The 18,253-nt window shown below is 43.1% G+C and overlaps 1 protein-coding gene and 1 pseudogene across 1 annotated transcript; one reads left to right on the forward strand and one right to left on the reverse strand.

The window, feature by feature from the left end:
- Positions 1 to 1,165: 1,165 nt before the first annotated feature.
- Positions 1,166 to 13,749, reverse strand: gdf5 (growth differentiation factor 5). The gene is given in 3 exon segments (XM_042498075.1): positions 1,166 to 3,036; positions 12,595 to 12,672; positions 12,675 to 13,749. Coding segments are annotated over 3 exon segments (1,827 nt in total). The 5' UTR covers positions 13,429 to 13,749; the 3' UTR covers positions 1,166 to 2,041.
- Positions 13,750 to 14,427: 678 nt separating this feature from the next.
- LOC121948930 lies at positions 14,428 to 18,030 on the forward strand (annotated as a pseudogene).
- The last annotated feature ends 223 nt before the right edge of the window (positions 18,031 to 18,253 follow it).

Here is an 18,253-nt window from a genome sequence, read left to right on the forward strand (position 1 = left end):
ATAGCAAGTTGTGATGACTTGGGATGAGAATGTGTTGCAACAAATAGAGCATGTGCACTAAAGACTTACAGCGTCCGAGAGCTGCATAGTGCGGCCAAATGGCTGTGAAGTCATTTAATTGTGTTTCCAAATGTTATCAGAACAAATGGATCAAATCCTGAGAAATCCCTGAAATAAGTCATTTTGCTGGGGGTTGTGATCTGCAACATAAGTTTTATTTTTCTGTCTATACCTGCAGGTTCGTCCAACTTTTTAATTTCATCACTTTCCTCAATATCCGACTGTAATTATCCTTTCCTGCAATCAATATCATAATAATAATAATCACGACTGGAAACAAGCTATTGAAAATTCAGCCACTTGATCTTACCAGTGGAGGACCAAATTAATCCATTTTCAAGCTTGAGGATTGAAAAGGAAAACACTGCATTTTGGCAAAAACATTTGTGTTTTGGGAGAAAATTAGCATATAAATGGACAACAGGCACATCTAATATGCTGCAGGAGTGGTTGTGAAGTTTCCATAAACACTTTGGGAAACATTCAAGCTGACCAAAGCCGACCAGTGTGCTCTGAGAGGATGAAACTATGAAGTTCGATCTTGCAGGGAATGTTTGATAGAGATGGAAGATGATGATCACATGAGGTAAACATTATAAATCACCTAACTTTTGGTAACTTTCAACCAAACTTGCAGCAGTTTGTAAAGCTGACTATAAAAACACTTTAAGCCTGTAAAACCTGCATCGTTATCAGTTTTCTTTCATTCAGATGTCTTCTACGAGATGTATGACCCTTTGAAACTTGAGCAAATAGGTTTTTCTTCCCAAAAGAAAGTGAAAATGACCAATTTTGCAGAAAATGTCCTGAAAATTGCAAGAAATTAGAAAAGTTGATAAGAAAATTTAAAAAAAGAGGGTAATAACATTAGAAAATTATCATTAAAACTGGGAAAAATGTCAATTATAATTATAATTAACATTATTTAAAATATAAAAATATGTCGTTTACAAATATTTAAAATATTTTTTAAATCATTTTATCCTATATTTTTAGTAATTTTATTTTTGGTAATTTTCTTTTCCTTTTTTTAGCTTATTTTTAGGTTATTTTATTTTATTAACTTTTTTACCATTTTTTTTGCTAATTTTTGGGCCATGTCTTTTTGAGTTGCTTGATTCCTTCTCCCCATGTTTTTGAAATAATTTAAATCAAATTTCTCTGTTTTCAAAAGGTTAAACCAAATCAAACTCAGTCATTCTCTGGTTAAATTGTGATTTGGCATCTGAAAATCTTCTGAATTCCTCTGATAGTTTAGTCTGCAGAGTCTGGGGGGGCAGAGGTTCAGACTGATAGGAGTTTGGAGCTCGGTCAATTAGACATTTTTTATTGAAGAGTAGTTTATGCAACTTTCCCACACTCGGAGCAGGTCAGATTAGTACTTCATCACTGGCCTGTATTTATACATGAGAAATTCTTTACATGCTTCATAAAAAGGTCCTGGATAAGGCACACAAATTACTCTTCATTGTACATCTGAAAGGCACAAAGGCTGATAAGTGCTGCAAAAAAGGGCATGTTTGAGTATAATTCACTAATGTTTCAATAGTATTTCTGTTACAAACTTTTTACACCAATCAGATACGAATCTGAAAACAAAAGCAGTAAAAATTGGTTTAATATGAGCTTTAATCCAAACGTGTCTCTGGTTGTTTGTCTCTCAGATGCGTCTTGCTCATCGCCACCAACATCAACACAAGTTTCAGTGAGTGGGTGTTTAAGAGCATCACCTCCGTGAGTTTGTCCGTCTCTGTTTAGTCTTTAACAGTGTCTAACCGTCTCTGGTATGCAGTCTGAGAGTCCACTTGAGTGTGAAGATTAATGTTCGTTGCAAAGCAGTGAGTTCGGTCACAGTCAGCCCAAGAGCTGTGCTGCTCTCTGTTGATCTTCCCATTTTTGGTTTGATCAGACACATCTGTCTCTCAGAGGGAAGGACAGAAAAAGTGTCTTTCTTTGTCCATCTTTGTCCCGTCTTTCTTTGCTACCTGCAGCCGCACGACTCCACCACCATGTCCTCGTACTGCTTGTAGACGACGTTATTGGCCGAGTCGATGTAGAGAATGCTGATTGGGCTGAGGCGCGTCGGGACGCAGCAGGTAGGAGGCGTCGATTCCGGGTCCATGGAGTTCATCAGAGTCTGTATGATAGCGTGGTTTGTCGGCTCAAGGTGCGAGCGGATAGGGAAGTCGCAGACGCCGTCGCAGTGGAACGCCTCGTACTCAAGCGGCGCGATGATCCAGTCGTCCCAGCCCATCTCCTTGAAGTTCACATGGAGTCGTCTCCGGTGACACCGCGGCCTCGTCTGTGTCTTCACCACCTGATGTTGGGGGAGGGTCTGCGGCTGCAGCGGCGGCTGCTGCTGCTGCTGCTGCTGCTGCAGCGGTTTTTTAGCCCCCCTTGCAGCTGGAGCTCGGCGCATTCGCCGCTGGGTGAACAAGTACTCATAGACGGTTTTGTTGTCATGGCCTGAACGCGCTTTGATCTCGTTATAGAAAAGGTCGCGCTTTTTGCTTTTGCCAAACGCAAGCAAGAACGCCTTTTCCTTGTTGGTCCTGCCGGGTCGGGCGAACCCCAGAGCGCGCAGATCCATGGGGCGACCGCCTCTGTGCTCCAGGGCCTCCAGTTCAAAGCACAGCTGCTGGGAGTGCTGGTTCTGCTGGGTTTTGGAGCCCCTGAAGACTCTCCATACGTCAAACACTTCCCATTTGCTGCCAAATCCACCGAGCGGATCCTCCACGGTCTTCGTCTGGAGCAGGACGGCCTGTTGTTTCCCTGAAGCGCAGGTGTACAGCTTCAGGCACGGGGACGAGACTCCTCCACCCCCTCCGTCAGCGGCTGTGGATCCCGTCGAGGCCCTGCGGGGGTCAGACAGGCGCTTCCTCAGGATGCGCAGCTCTGCCCCCAGGAGCCCGTCTCGTTCCAGAGAGCTGACGTTGAAGTGATACCTCTGCCGCCTCAGCTGGGGCCCTCGCTCATCTGCCAGGGAGGACAGAGACACAGAGACAGAAATATCAGCTCCAACTGCCAGAGACGCAAACACACACACATGGGAAGTGTAGAAATAAAAAGTGCAGGTGCAAACCGCCACAGCGAGGAGGGACAGCATGTTTAAAGGCACAAATGGAGGTAAGTACACACGTACGCACGTATGGCTGCACAGACATGAACAGAGGCATGGAAACATGCAAACACACCAGTTCTGCAAAGATTACATTCATCAGTTAATGATGAATATAATCTATATATACTATATATATAATAATAAAAAAAATACCTGAAAAGTAAAAAAAACAAACAAAAAAAAACAACAAATAAACAAGGAAATGACATATCCTGTTGAAGTTGAAGTCGTAAGTGAAAAATAAAGATCTGAATATGAAAAAAATACCTGAAAAGTAAAAAAAACAAACAAAAAAAAAACAACAAATAAACAAGGAAATGACATATCCTGTTGAAGTTGAAGTCGTAAGTGAAAAATAAAGATCTGAATATTTTTATTTTTATGCGGCTTAAAGGTGAATTTGTTGTGATTGTATGATTTTGTTGGTTTCCACAAACCCTGGTCTTATCTAAAGATGCTCACAATTACATTTTGTTCAAATAAAAATAATCCTGCAAACTGATCATTCTTTGTTGTGCTTACTTTGTTCATCAAACTGAATCAGTTTCCTAAATACTACCGATTAAATACAATAGTTTAATTTAGTCAGATTAACTTGGTTCCATAAAGTTATCTTTGAATCTTTGATTTCATTTGATTTTTCTGTTGAATTCACAAAATTAAGTAAAGAACACAAAAGTTTAAGTCAAACTTACAAATAGATGTATAGTAAACATAATGTAAGAACAGTTAAATTTACTCGCCTTTATGGATTTCTTGGACTTTTTTTAAAAAGTAAAATCAACTGATCAGATTTAACAGTGTAATATCTCTTTTGGAGGTAGGCACTAACTTGCACGCACACACACACACACACACACACACACACACACACACACACACAGAGGCACAAAAACATCAGGCAGAATGAGCTGAATGGTGTGGTGTGTAATGTTTTCTTTTGTTGTCAGTGAGGGAAACCAGTGAACTTCCATGTTCAAATGAAATCCAGCAATGAAATCCACTAAAGCACACACACACACACACACACACACACACTCCAGCAGCAGCAGCAGCAGATCCCTCCACTCTGCTCATTTCTTCTCACGTCATTCCCCTCCTTCCTATCCAGGACTTAAGCATGCATTGAAAAGTACATTAGAACCAGACAGGGCGACCACATCAGCCTGTAAACAGGCCTGTTATTACAGACCTGCAGCTATTTAACTGCCGATAGACAGTTAACCAGCATCTGCTGTAGAGGAAACAAACCGTCGACGACACACACACACACACACACACACACACACACATCCTGGCACCTCTCTGTGGAAGATCTGATTAAAGCTCAAACTGAGAGGAATTTGATTTTATAAACTGTCACGTACTTTTAAAACAGGAAGGTTGAGAGAGTTGTCCTGCAGTAAATCCATCCGCCTTGAAGGTTAATTTACATTTACATTAGCTTGCATTCATTTGGCAGATGCTGTTGTACAAAGTGATGCACAGGTGAGGTTCAGTCCATGCCACAGTAGGTCAAAAAGTCTTAGAGAGGAATTGCCCCGGCGCTCGTTTCATTTTCCAAATGTCTATAGTTAATCGCGATTAACTGCATTTTTTAATACCATGTTTTCGATTCCATTATTTTGCAATTCAAAACAGATTGAAAGTCTATATTGACGAGATAAAGTGATTCATCCAACAACATTCAACAAAACAAGCAAAAAAAAGGCGTAATGCACAGACCTTAATAACATCATGATGAAGCCGTTGATACTGACAGCATGCTGACAGTTGAAAAAGTTTGATAAAGATGTTGATTCAACAGCCCGTTCTCATTCTGAACTGGTCAGATATCACCGCTTAGTCAGTGATTTTCCTGGTCAAACACTGATGCATAAAGGCAACTATTATGGCAGTATGATATGCCGCCAGGTGGAGTCACTGTATGACAGCTCCTTTGGCGAGATTATGATATGGGAAGAGGCACTGGTCAGGCTGAAACACTGCCAGTAACAACATAAAATGAGGAGTTAAATGCTCCCTATAGGAGTCCAACAAAAACCAGCCCGTCTTGACTCAGTAGTCATTAAACGCTGCTGCTTTTGCAGTCATTTTGACGCACGATCCAGATACCAAAAGCCTCCTTTTGCATCTCCATGATGCACCGCTGGACGGTATCAGCTGAGAATGCAGCTGGTTAAAACGTTGTTATGATACGCCACTGAACAGTGTCAGGTTGAAATGCCACCAGCGATGACGTAATATAAGAAGCACGGAGGTCTAAGGCAGGCGGGATCCAACAAACCCCAAACTTTGACCCAGTAGGTTGGTGTTCGCTTCCTGTCTGAATGTGATGTTTTTTGTCTACACCTTACCATTTGCCTCTTTTTCCCAACCCTAACCATCCGTGCCAGCATGTGCTTTTGTTGACATCCCAGTTGTGCTTTCGTTGCCTGAACATAACCACCTGAAACGTCATCCCACCACGTGCTTTTGTCGACATCACTGTAGCGGTATCCCGGAGCCTCAACAGTAGACGCAGAAGAATGCCTTGAGCGTAATATGTTGACGCAAAAGTCCACTGCACAGCGGCGATATGTGATGATTTGGGATAAGAACGAGCAGAACAAACCTCAGATTTTCACCCACAAATCCGTATTCACTTCTGTGCTCAGCCAAACCATGATGCTTTTCTTCTAAACTTAACCATGTGCTTATGTTGCCTAAACATAAACACAAACCAAATCTAAATTCAGGACGTTTACCAGCCTGTTTATTTTGAAAAAGACTGCATCTAACCAGCAGAAAATGTCAGAAAGTGTATTTTGAAAAGACACATTTCATTTAACAGGCAAAAACTGACACCAATTGCGTCACATGTAGACGTGAACGGCACTGACCAGACGGCAAGCTGGGATGAAAAAGTGTTGGATTCAGCTGTACAATCATATTTCATCTTCGTATACTTTCTTTTTTTACGCCTTTCATCTTTGTATCTTCTGTTTTTTTTTCCTTCTTAAACTGATGTGAAAATCATATAAGCAACATGTGGCAAAATAAAGGAAAGGCAAAAAAGAAAGAAAGAACAGGGCAAGGGAGTTAACGTGAACATGTGAGGGGGAAGAGTTGTGTCAGGCCATCAGTTACACCTCCGCTCGCCCTCTCCACATGTGCAGGAGGTCACCAGCGATTTGCTGAGGACACACTAAACAAATAAAGCCCAAATTAAAAGTACATTAAGCGCTTGAAATGTAAACCTTTAGCAGGGCTAGAAATATTCAGCGCTGCTCATTTAAACATTGTTTTAAACAGTTTTACACCGTAAAGATAACATTACACAGGGGGGCCACCCTACTTGTGGCTGCACGGAGTGTTTATTTACCCTCCTGAGGCCGTATATCACTGAGAGCTGCAGCGCTGCCAGCCAGCGACCAGATGGCTAAACACACACACACACTTACAGAAAGCAAAATGCAACTGCACACAAATGTAAATACACAAGTATGAATGCACACACCAACCACCTACACACACATGCACGTGCACGTGTGTGTAGGTGGTTGGTTTCAAATCCTTCTGTTCAGTGCAGTTCAGTGCTCAGTGACAATTTAAGGTGCAAAATTTATTTCAAATCTTAAAGGTTTCGCACCAGAAAACGTTTTTCCTTATCAACCTGTGGAGTTTAACTATATTAGAGTACTAATGTGAAACCAAAGCAATGACATAAACTACTTTGAAATTATGTATGAAAACATCATTTTCAGGAGGAGCAGGGTTAAAGAGGAGGTTTGAAACTCACTGGGTGTTGACAGGGGTTTCTGTGTATTTATTTGGCTATTTAATATTCATTTATTCCAACTTTATTTTCCTCTTTTTTCTATAAATAATAATGAAAAATCGCTGATTTTTAATATTGAGAATGTGGGTGTACGTATATATTAAATTAATTATAGTATAGGTTTTGATAAATAAGGAAGTTAGTTAATGATAATTCAATGACTTCTGGAGAAAAAGTGGGATTAAATAAGTTTTTAACTTCTTCTCACTCCTTTTTTAAATATGTAAATCGAGTCATTATGTCTTTGACCATTTGTTTTGCTGTATGTTTTTCATTGTCATTTTTTTGTCTGCCTGTTTTTTCATAATAATTTCTCTATTCCTTTTCTTCTGTTCCTTTTTTTCAAATAAATCAAATTTATTAAAATGAAATAAAATCAAGATATTTCTCTCTAATAAGTAAATATTCATGACTCAATAAGAAGCAATCCAAAAATGAAGTTCAAGAGAAAATAAGTTTCAATTTCATATTTTCAGACAGTCAAAAATAACTTTTTCCATCAGTGTTTTGGGAGATTCGTTGAGATTACAACGTAATTATGTGTACATGAAAACTATCAAATTCTTATAATTATAAAAAGACATTTGAGTTGTACTCAACAGAAGGGCGATGTGTGAGACAAAAAAAACCAGAAAATCCTCTCCGGGCGTAAGGTACTGCGTAATACTTCTGCATCGATATCCATCGGATTGCAAAAATACGGACAATCCGTGTCTGACAGCTTGCTTCATGTGGGAGGAGACAGGTAGACACTCGGGGGTTTCTTATCGAAAACCTGCCAGTGAAGGTCATGTTCACAGAGTCAGTTGCCATGGTGACTGACTCAGAGTCAGTTGCCATGGTGACTGACTCACAGTTTGACGAAACGCTCTTTCTGGAACGGATAACCCAGAGTTTCCCTCATCTCAAGGTTAACATACTCAGAGGGTGCATTCACACCTGAGCTGTTTGATCCGCTTTAACAGACCCTGGTTCCTTTCCTCGGATAGTCCGGTTCGTTTGGGATGGTGTGAAAGCTCATTTGAACTCTGGTGTGGACCAAACAAGCGAATTCTGGTCCGCTTGAAAACAGGGGGCCTCGGTTTGCTTGTGCTTGTGCGAATGAGGACAAACCGGCCACCGAACTTTATAACAGGAGAAATGTGACGTATTTCCGCCATCTCATAGTTGATCCTGATGAAGGGTCGAGCAGCAGCACAGCAGCACGCTTTTACGTTATTGTCAGCTGTTAAAACAGTCAGATGCTTTTGCTGAGCGAAGTTTTTCAAAAGTGAAGTTTATTAAAACAACAGGACAGGAACGTCTGTCTCTAACTGTCCTCTGTGTCATCAGAGTCACTGCAGAGCTCGCTCAGAAACCGCCATATAAAGACCCGAGTAACGACCTCAGCAGGTGACGCAGACATGTGGCCTCTGCACTGCATCTCTGTAGCGTGTCTCAGTAGCGTGCCTCTGTAGTGTGTCTCTGTAGCGTGTCTCTGTAGCATGTCTGTGTAGTGTGTCTCTGTAGCGTGCCTCTGCACTGCGTCTCTGTAGCGTGTCTCAGTAGCGTGCCTCTGTAGTGTGTCTCAGTAGTGTGTCTCTGTAGCGTGTCTCTGTAGTGTGTCTCAGTAGTGTGTCTCTGTAGCGTGTCTCTGTAGGTGTCTCAGTAGTGTGTCTCTGTAGCGCGTCTCTGTAGAGCCTCCAGCAGCTGCTGTTTTATAGTTCTTCTGTAGTGGAACATATATGCAGAGTTTATAAAGTTTTGTGATTTTTCTTTTAATGTATGAGCATAAAAACGAAGCGATTATGATCACGCACCCACAGCGGGCCTGATAACACGTGATCGATGTGCGGTCGAAAGAAAAGCTGCCTAATAACACTCACAGTCAGTTTGATCATTTCTTTATGAGCTCTTTGACACCAAAGAACAGAAATATAAACTCTCTGTAAGCATGAAAGCGCTGCATGAGCTTCTGTCCGTCACATCATCAGATTTCTCCTCGTGAGTCCTGATGACGCAGGAGGACGAACGCAAAAACTGTCCAATCAGCAGTCACCTGTCAGCCAGCGAAACCTCGTGTTTGCTCCTCTTGGTCAGTCTGAAAGAACTGGATTATTGTGCGTGAAAACCACCAGAGTTTACACATAACGTGCTTTCTGGAATACCCCTGAAGCACCCTGGATTATCAAACAAAAACACAGTGAGACGCTCACAGATCTACCACAGCGTCTGTGGGCGGATCTTTTATTTAGATTATTTAGAAGCTGCAGTAGACTCAGCACGCCACGCGGTGATTAGCTGTGCTGCTGAGCTTATAGAGCCTTGTAGTCAGAACAAGGGGCGTGCCGCAGTAATTAAGAGAGACAATTGGGACCAGGTGTGAGACCACAGCTGATGTGAGATGTCTGCAAGAGCTGTGAGAAGGACAGATGGTGGAGTGTCCACTTTTTCCAGTTATTGTCCAAGAGTTTAATGTCTGCAAATAAACTGGCAATGGGGAGTGGACACAACGGAGAGTGAGCTGACCGAGAGACGGCCGACACATCAACCAGGACGGCGAGGAAACAGGTAGGCCACCGTCCCTTAAATATCTACAGGCACCCAAGCCCTGGATGAGTGTTTGCAAAGTCAGGGGTGTTCAACCTGCGGCTTCAGACCCACATGATGCCCTTTATATACCCTCTGCAGTGGTCTCTGTCACTTTAATTAGAATAATAACAATAATAATAATAATAATCTTTTTTATATGGCAGCTTTAATGTTCGTGTTGTCTTAACTTTTTGTATTCACCACTTGTCCTAAGGATCAAAATGACCCGCCTTCACTAAAGCCCTAAAATAAAGCAGCTTGATTGAATTTTAAATCTATTTTGTATTCAGAAACAACCTGCCATTCATCACAAACTTTGTGAGTATTGATGTTTTCCTTCTTCACAGTGCAGAAAGACTGCATTCAATTAGTGTAAATCCAGTAATTTTAATTACAACACACTTGTCGTAATTGTTTTCTTTACTTAGGGGTTTATTATTATTATTGCTAAAGGTACTGCAAAAGTGTAAACATATTTTTAGCGAGATATATTACTTATATAGACTAAGAAAGTATAAGAAAGTAGTTAAAAAGTAATTTTGAATGCATTTTATGATTTTGGAAACGGTCTTTATCAACATGCTGGGCTGGGCGATAAAACAATAACGATATCAGTAGTGAAATAACTTTTCTCGATTGAAATATGACACGTCCATAGAATGTTGATAGAATGATAGAATGTCGATAGAATGTCGATAGACTGTTGTCGATAGAATGTCGATGAATTGATAGACTGTTGATTGATAGCATGTCGATAGAATGCATTTCCAACCATGTTTTGACGGACAACACGGACAATCAATGATAGTAAGAATAGCCCGCGGAGAACCAAATGCATTGAAGGACTTTGACTCTCGAACAGCTGAGTGTTTGACAGCCACAGCATTTCATCTACATCTCCAGCTACATATTTAGTGTACAGATCAGCATCAATCTGGAGTGACGTGTGGACGTTGGTTTGATTAATTGTGTTTGCGTTCACTGCTCTATCTGCAAAGTTTAAGTACCAAAAGATCATAAATAGCTCTATGCAGAACAGCCACCTTGTGGTTAAACATTGGATACTCACCAATTAGCGATGTTGATCGGCTAATTAAGTATGTGTGTTTGTTGACATCCTGGTGTTGGTTGCCGTGTGCTTTTGTTACCTAAAAAAAAACCACATGCAGCACCGTCCCACCATGTTTATGTGTTGACATCACGGTAGCTGCATCCCAGAACGTCAACAGCAGCCGCAGAAGGATACCAACAGCGTAATATGTAGACGCAGAAGTCCACTGACAAAGCGGCAACATGTGATGACTTGGGAACAGAACATGCTTTTCTGTCTGACATTGCTTTTAGTTTATCATGCAGACTCAACGGTGGCTTTTGGTGTCAGGAACTTGCCGAAATCACTGTAAAAGCGGCGGTATTTGACGACTTTGGAGTGAGAACGGGCTGCACAGCTACATATTTAGCGCACAGATTAGCATCAATCTTCTCGCACACTGGAGTGACAAGTAGATGTGCGATTCGCCTCCTGCAGCTTTGAAATCAGATGCAGCACAGTTACGAATAACAGCATCATCTCGGTTCCCGTCATCCCCTCTGTGTGTGTGTATTTCAGCAGCTGACCCTCCTGACTCCCCTCCAGATGCTCTCTTACCTCATGGACCCCGAACACAGACATGTCCACATTTAGACAATCACAGTCCCGTTTCCTGCACCTCCCTCTTTTAGTAACCTGCAGTAACTGGTGTTTGACCTCCAGTCTGCTCCTTCTGATCTGCCAGCCCAGAAATCACACATCATCATCCCCCCTGGTCCCGAAAAACTCGCCTCTTACCCTGCATCCTGCACCAACTCCTGTTGTGTCACTTCTTTTGCCAATTTTTGTAATAAATGCAATCAGCACCACTTTTTCTCTACAGTGAGTCAAACTCCAGATTACATCGCTTCCCAAAAATTAATTTCAAACCTGAGGGAAATAAAGATTAGGTGATGTACTACTTCACAGTTGCACACAAGTCTGTAATGCTGCCAAAATGAGCTCAAAGACTGTAACATGGGCTTCCATTTATGCTGAGACAGCGGAAAAGTGATGCAAGGTTTATGTGTGAAAGGATGCAGCAGTATTCCAAATATTTAACACTTAGGGACTGTTTGGCAGATTCTACACAGTTGTCATTCTTCATTTTTTTGATAATTTTGGCTGTGTTCATGCATATGACATACATTTAGGCAAGATTGTGTATTTTCGTTTAATCTTTGAATTTCCAGCTCAGCACCTACAATAAGCCTAAAATACACTAAGGTCAAAAAATTAAGGTAAAAATTGTTCAGTTGAAACCCATTCAAACTGACATTTTTGATCCCACAGCCATCAAAGCAGAAAAACAGGACTTGTATTATTTCTGGGTGTCATTCTGGACTTTTGACTCTGAATTTGTCATTTTGACTATTTTCCACCTGATGAGGTCATTTTGACCATATTTGGCATATGGAGGAAATACATGCTATTTCCACTAGGTGACCTGTCACAGTCAATGTAGCTGCTGATCACTGACATATCCCAGGATGTCATCATCAATAATAAATAAATCTACTTAGCATGAAGTATATTAAATTTTTTTCATCTAAAAACATAATGCAAGCAACTGATCTGATTATTAAAGGAGGCTAATAAAACTTAAATTTGTATTTAAAAATGTAATAATAAAAATATTGATACCTGGCGTTTGTGTATCTCTATATACAGCAAACAATATTATAATAATAATATAATATCACTTTTTTTCACTTAAGACTAAACACACTGTGGCACATTTTGTGCTTAGTCGAAATAAATGTTTGCTCTGTTTGGGGATTAAACGTGATTTTAAAGCCACAGGCTGCTTGTCTGGAAGTCTGTGTGACAGAATGTGTGATTCAAAGACTCGCAGAACTTCAGGAAAACTTCTCACAGAAACAAGCAACAAGAAAATGTGTCAGCAGAAGCGTGAAGAGCGAGAGAAGCTGGCGGAGAGCTGGTTGTCCTTACCTTGTCCTTTATCCACGAAGCTGGTGATGATGTTGGCCAGCCCCGCCTCGTGCAGCGCGCTGCTGTTCAGGTCCCCGTGGAAAGAGACCAGTACAGCGACAGCATGTAGTCGTGAGGAGTGACCAGCGGCTGCTTGTGATGCGCCTCCCGGTCGCTCAGTTTCTGCGCCTTGCCGCTGGCTCCCCGCTGCGCCTGCGGAGTCGAGCTCTGCTGCTTTTGAGCGCCGGCGGCACTTTGCGCGGGCCCGGTGCGTACTGGAGCTGTTGCCTTGGAGGCAACTTTGGCTATTTTTTTCCCCGGTGAGCCGCCTCCAGCAGTCCCGAGTCCTTTCCCTGCTGCATGCGCGCTTTGAGCCGCGGGAGCTTTAGTGTGAGCATTCCCGCCGGGTGGCCAGGAGCGCACGGCCTCTTTGCGCCCTAAGCTGCCCGCTCTGTCGCGTTGTTGCTGCTGCGGCTGTGCGCGGTTCACCGGCGCGGCCCCGCTGCGCTGTGGCGAGGACGCAGATGCCGCAAGTTTGCTTTTAATAACAGTCGCTTCGCCTTTTATTAACGGCGGGCCCGCGCGGATCCGCGTAATCCTCGCCGGACTCACCGGTGAGGGTTTCCACGTCACCGGTTGCCTGCCCGCGCTTGGTGAAGACGCACCGATTCCTCTGCCGGTTCTCCCGTGGGCTTGCTCTCCTCCGCCGCCGCCTGCCGCGCGATCCGCTGCCTCTCCAAGCCGGTGTTGGTGGTGCTCGGTCGGTCTGGTCCGGCTGAGGGAACCGAGGACGGGATGCAGGTGAATGAGAGTCCAGCAGCTCAGCAGAAGACAGAGACGCTTCAAAACTTTCATCCTAAAGCTCTTTAGCCTTTTGCCAGGCCGACATCGTAATAAAGCGCAGCGCGTTCAGAATTAATTGAATAAAAAAAAAGAAGCAGCAGTCCCGTTTGGTCCGAGTCTTTCATCCTCTGAGTCCTCTCTGCGCTCTGCCAGAGGTGAAATGAATAAAAAGCGCTTCTCCCTTCTGAAACAGCCTATAGACATATGCAGAGTCGTAAAAGCAAAGATGTGGACTGTAACTGAGTTTTATAAGTTGGAGAAAAACATCCTGCAAACCCTTATTCTCCCATCCGTCATCTGTCAGAACCATAGTGCTGCAGAGATCCCGTTAAAAGTGCAGAAATCCAAAAAAAAGGCTGAGCAGAGGTGGAACCTGCGTTAAACTCTCCACGGCACGATTCTGCTGGATATCTTGTAAGAAACTTCTTTAAATCCCACTTTTTTTTCCAAGAGAGGCAAGAATGGCGTAATGCCGCTGCCTCCATTTTTTTTCTCTTTCCCTTCAAAGTTTGAACTCCGTCCAGTGAAAATATTTCACTCACACACCAACCTGCAGGTGCTCGAAAAAAAAATCCTCCAACAAACCTGAGCGCAGGAATTGGAAACGGAATTCCAGAAAGCTGTTTTAATTACCCCGTGATGTCATGCTGTCCAAACTCATTTAACAGCAATATTTCTTCTCAAATCTTCCTCCCCTCTTTCCACCAATGACTCACTCGAGCTGTAACACAAAATGCCCCCCCCCCCCCCAACCCACACACACACACACACACACACACACACACACACACGCTCATACACGCATACACACACACACCCTCACCAAAAAGAAAAAGGAGAAAGAAAAACTTTGCATTATGTCACTTTAAGTGAGCAGTTTTTTTTTAGGCTTCCCCTTTGTTCAAACAAAGGGGTGAGAGAGAGAGCTGTCAGGTGATGTCAGGGTAACCCACTGTCTCACACACACACACACACACACGTAAGTTGTTCTTATTGTTATTATCATCACCCATGGTTATCCAGCCTGTTCTCACTCCAAACTCTTCAAATACGTTCTCTCAGTCAGCGCTTTCAGCGTACGAGCCTGACGGCAAAACGTACCTTCCACGTTCAACCAGAATCCGGCATCAGATGAAGACGCATTTGGACAGGTCCCACAACCAAACGGCTTTCATGCAGGAGACTGGATTTTTCATGTGTCTGTTTTGCCTAAACCTAACCATCCGTCACTTTGTTGCCTAATCCCAGTCATCATGACCGTCAGCGTTGGTCGCCATCTGCTGTTGTGTAAACATAAAGGACCGTGCACATCATCCCACCATGTGCATTTGTTGACATCATGGTAACAGCATCCTGGAGTGTAAACGGTTAACGCACAAGGATACCTCAGATGTCATAAGTAGACGCAGACGTTCACTGACAGAGCGGCAACATGTGACGAGTTGGGATGAGAACCTGTCAGGTTATCAGGGCTGTAGTGACCATTTAGCCCACTGATGTTATGTCCTTTTTGGAAACTTGGGGGGTTTAGTAACGAGGGGGAGTTTATGTTCTGGAGTTAAAACCTGAAGCTGATTCAGTTCGTTCTGAAGCTGCCAAATACCAGCAAGTTCTCATCCCAACTGGTCACATGGTGCCGCTCTGTCGGTGAACTTCTGCGTCTACTTATGACTTTTTAGGTATCTGTCTGCGTCAGCTGTTTACACCCCGGGAAGCACTACTGTGATGTCAGCAAACGCACATCTATACTACATCCAGTCTGGACGTACTATAGATGTCTGTTTTGGACATCACATAGATTTCTCTTCTGGACATTTGCAGGAAATGTCATATTATGTTTGTAGTGGGCAGTTGCTATTACAATTGTGGGATTATAACATTAAAATCTGCAGATTTGTATTACGGTGTTACACACGAGGGATCGGCCAATATCGCTTTTTCAGGGCCGATAGCGGCTATGAGTAGTTAATGAGACGGATAACTGATATCTGGAACCGATATGCATTTACCCTAAAAATGAAAATCTTTACGTCAATATTTAAAATTTGGAATTTAACAAACTCAAACACCAAACTTTGTTTAAAAGTCTTCAACAAATGTTTCATTGAAAGTGAAACTTTCAACATCATATACAGCAAGTTCCCAGCAACTTTGTTTTATAAAGTCAGGTGAAAATTTAAACAGAAAAATGAAGACATAAAAATTGCTCCCTAAGATTATACAAAGTAAAAATCCCTCCCATGCTGACACTTTCTGTGCACTTTTTAATAAATCAATTTTATCAGCAGTCATTGAAATAAAACGCAGCTACAGATAACTGGCAAAATGCCAAATATCAGCCCAAATAATCGGCCAGGCTGATAATCTTTCGACTTCTATTACACACTCTATTCCACCTCCATGACAAAGTAAGCTCATTTATACTATTGTATATCGCATTAAAATTGCTGCTATGATGAAACCCTCAAATGGTTATATTCATGGTTTGCAGAAACATACAACGCCAACATTTCTCTTGGGAAGATATTCCGAAACTTAAGGTTTCGTCTGCTCAGCCTCAGAAAACAAAATTACTCAGAACATACAAAAAAAATAAAGTGGCTGCTTAGAAATGGGGAGACGGGTCACAGAGTCTGCTCTGCGAACATCCATATTTACATTCATGACTTTTTAATTTTCCTTTCGTTGGAGGACAGGGGGCCTTGGTTTTGATTCTAAAACTCTTTGCCAGTTTAATTTATGATGCCATGAGGAGAGCGCCAGCTTAGTGTCATAAATTCAGTTCAGACCATGCTCGAGGAATAATTAGCAGCCAGAAAGCTTGGGTTCAAATTTGGAGATTTTTGGCAGTCGAGGAGGGTCTCTGGTGGTTTGTAACGAGAGCCGGTGTTCTGGTGCAGTGTTTCTCTTTCTCTCTCTGTCTCTCTCAGCTTTCTTTCCCGCTCTCTCGATGTGCGTCTTTCACCGCTGCGCTCAGTATGGGGGCTTGATGGATGAACTGAAGTGATTGGATAATACGAGGCTGTCGTGGATCACACATAAAATCAACCTGATCCCGTCAATTCAACTAAACAGCTAAAGGATGTGAGTAACGGCGACTGGCCAAGTAGCTGCGGCGCAGACCAGGCTCAGTAACAGCTTTATGTTTGCTTTAATTGTAAAATACGCCACCGCCTAACACATCTCTCTGCTGCATTAACACCGCGTACTGGTGTTTTTCTCTCAGCCCTCTGATTTGTGGCTGAGCCCAAATACTGCACAGACTTAATATGCAGATAATTGCAGTGGTGGATGCAGTCACAGCTTCTGTAAAGACTGTCTGAAGAGCTGGTGGACACAGAAACCAGCACAGGAGTGTCCAGTTTGTAAGAGAAGATCTTCAAAGTCTGAACCACCTTGTAATCTGGTGTTAAAGCAGCTGTGTGAGTCCTTCTTACAGGAGAGAGATCAGAGAGCTTCAGAGGCTCTCTGCAGTCTGCACTCTGAGAAACTCAAAACTCTTCTGTCTGGACCATCAGCAGCCGGTGTGTGTCGTCTGCAGAGATTCAGAAAAACACAGCGACCACAGATTCAGACCCGTCGATGAAGCTGCACGACAACACAAGAAGAAACTTCAGGAGACTCTGGAGCCCTTAAAGGAGAAGTTAAAGGTTTTTAAACGAGTTAAAGTGAAGTCTGAACAAACAGCAGCTCACATGAAGGTCCAGGCCCGACGCACAGAGACGCAGATTAAGGAGCAGTTTAAGAAGCTTCACCAGTTTCTGGAGGAGGAAGAGGGGGCCAGGATGGCTGCACTGAGGGAGGAAGAGGAGCAGAAGAGTCAGAGGATGAAGGAGGAGCTGGAGGCTCTGAGCAGAGAGATAGCAGCTCTTTCAGACACGGTCAGAGACGCAGAGGACGAGCTGAGAGCCGAAGACGTCTCCTTCCTGCAGAGATACAAGGCTGCGGTGGACAGAGTCCAGCAGCGCCCCCTGCTGGAGGATCCACAGCTGCTCTCAGGAGCTCTGATAGACGAGGCCACCTCGGCACCTGGGCAACCTCACCTTCAACATCTGGAACAAGATGAAGGACATGGTCTCCTACAGTCCTCTGATTCTGGACCCAAACACTGTTCATCCAAACTACATCCTGTCTGAAGATCTGACCAGCGTGAGACGAAGATGGAGACAGCAGCAGTTTCCTGATAATCCAGAGAGATTTGATGACCACTGGTCTGTCCTGGGCTCTGAGGGCTTTAACTCAGGGACTCACAGCTGGGATGTCCAGGTTGGAGACAGAGCAGGCTGGTTTCTGGGTGTGTTAGCAGAGTCTGTCCAGAGGAAGGGACGCATACAGTCTGGATTATGGAGAGTGTGGTTCTATGAAGGTAAATACTGTACACAGTCACGACCAGATCCACTCACTGATCTCGTAGTGCAGGACAAGTTTCAGAGCATCAGAGTGAATCTGGACTGGGACAGAGGAAAACTGTCGTTCTCTGATGCTGATACTAACACACACATACACACCTTCACACACACTTTCACTGAGAAGATGATTCCAATAATTGGCTCTGCTGATGAACTGAAGATATCACCACTGAAGGTCTGTGTGACGGCAGAACAGAGCAGTTAGAGATAAAAAAGACGACGCAGTCAACCCACACCAGAGGGACAGCTTGCTTTGTCTTTTCTGTCTTCTCCTGGCTGGCTCGCCAATTATTTTTTGGTTGAAGAAAGAAAAATGCAAACTCAATGCTCAGGATGCTTTTCAGTTTAATTTTGAAAAGCATGACTGTCCAGTTGGACTGAAGGACGAACTGGTTAGATTTTGGTGGTCATAGGTTAAAGTTTAAGGT

This window comes from Plectropomus leopardus, chromosome 2 (assembly GCF_008729295.1).
Source record: "Plectropomus leopardus isolate mb chromosome 2, YSFRI_Pleo_2.0, whole genome shotgun sequence".
In the NCBI taxonomy this organism is placed as follows: Eukaryota; Metazoa; Chordata; class Actinopteri; order Perciformes; family Serranidae; genus Plectropomus; species Plectropomus leopardus.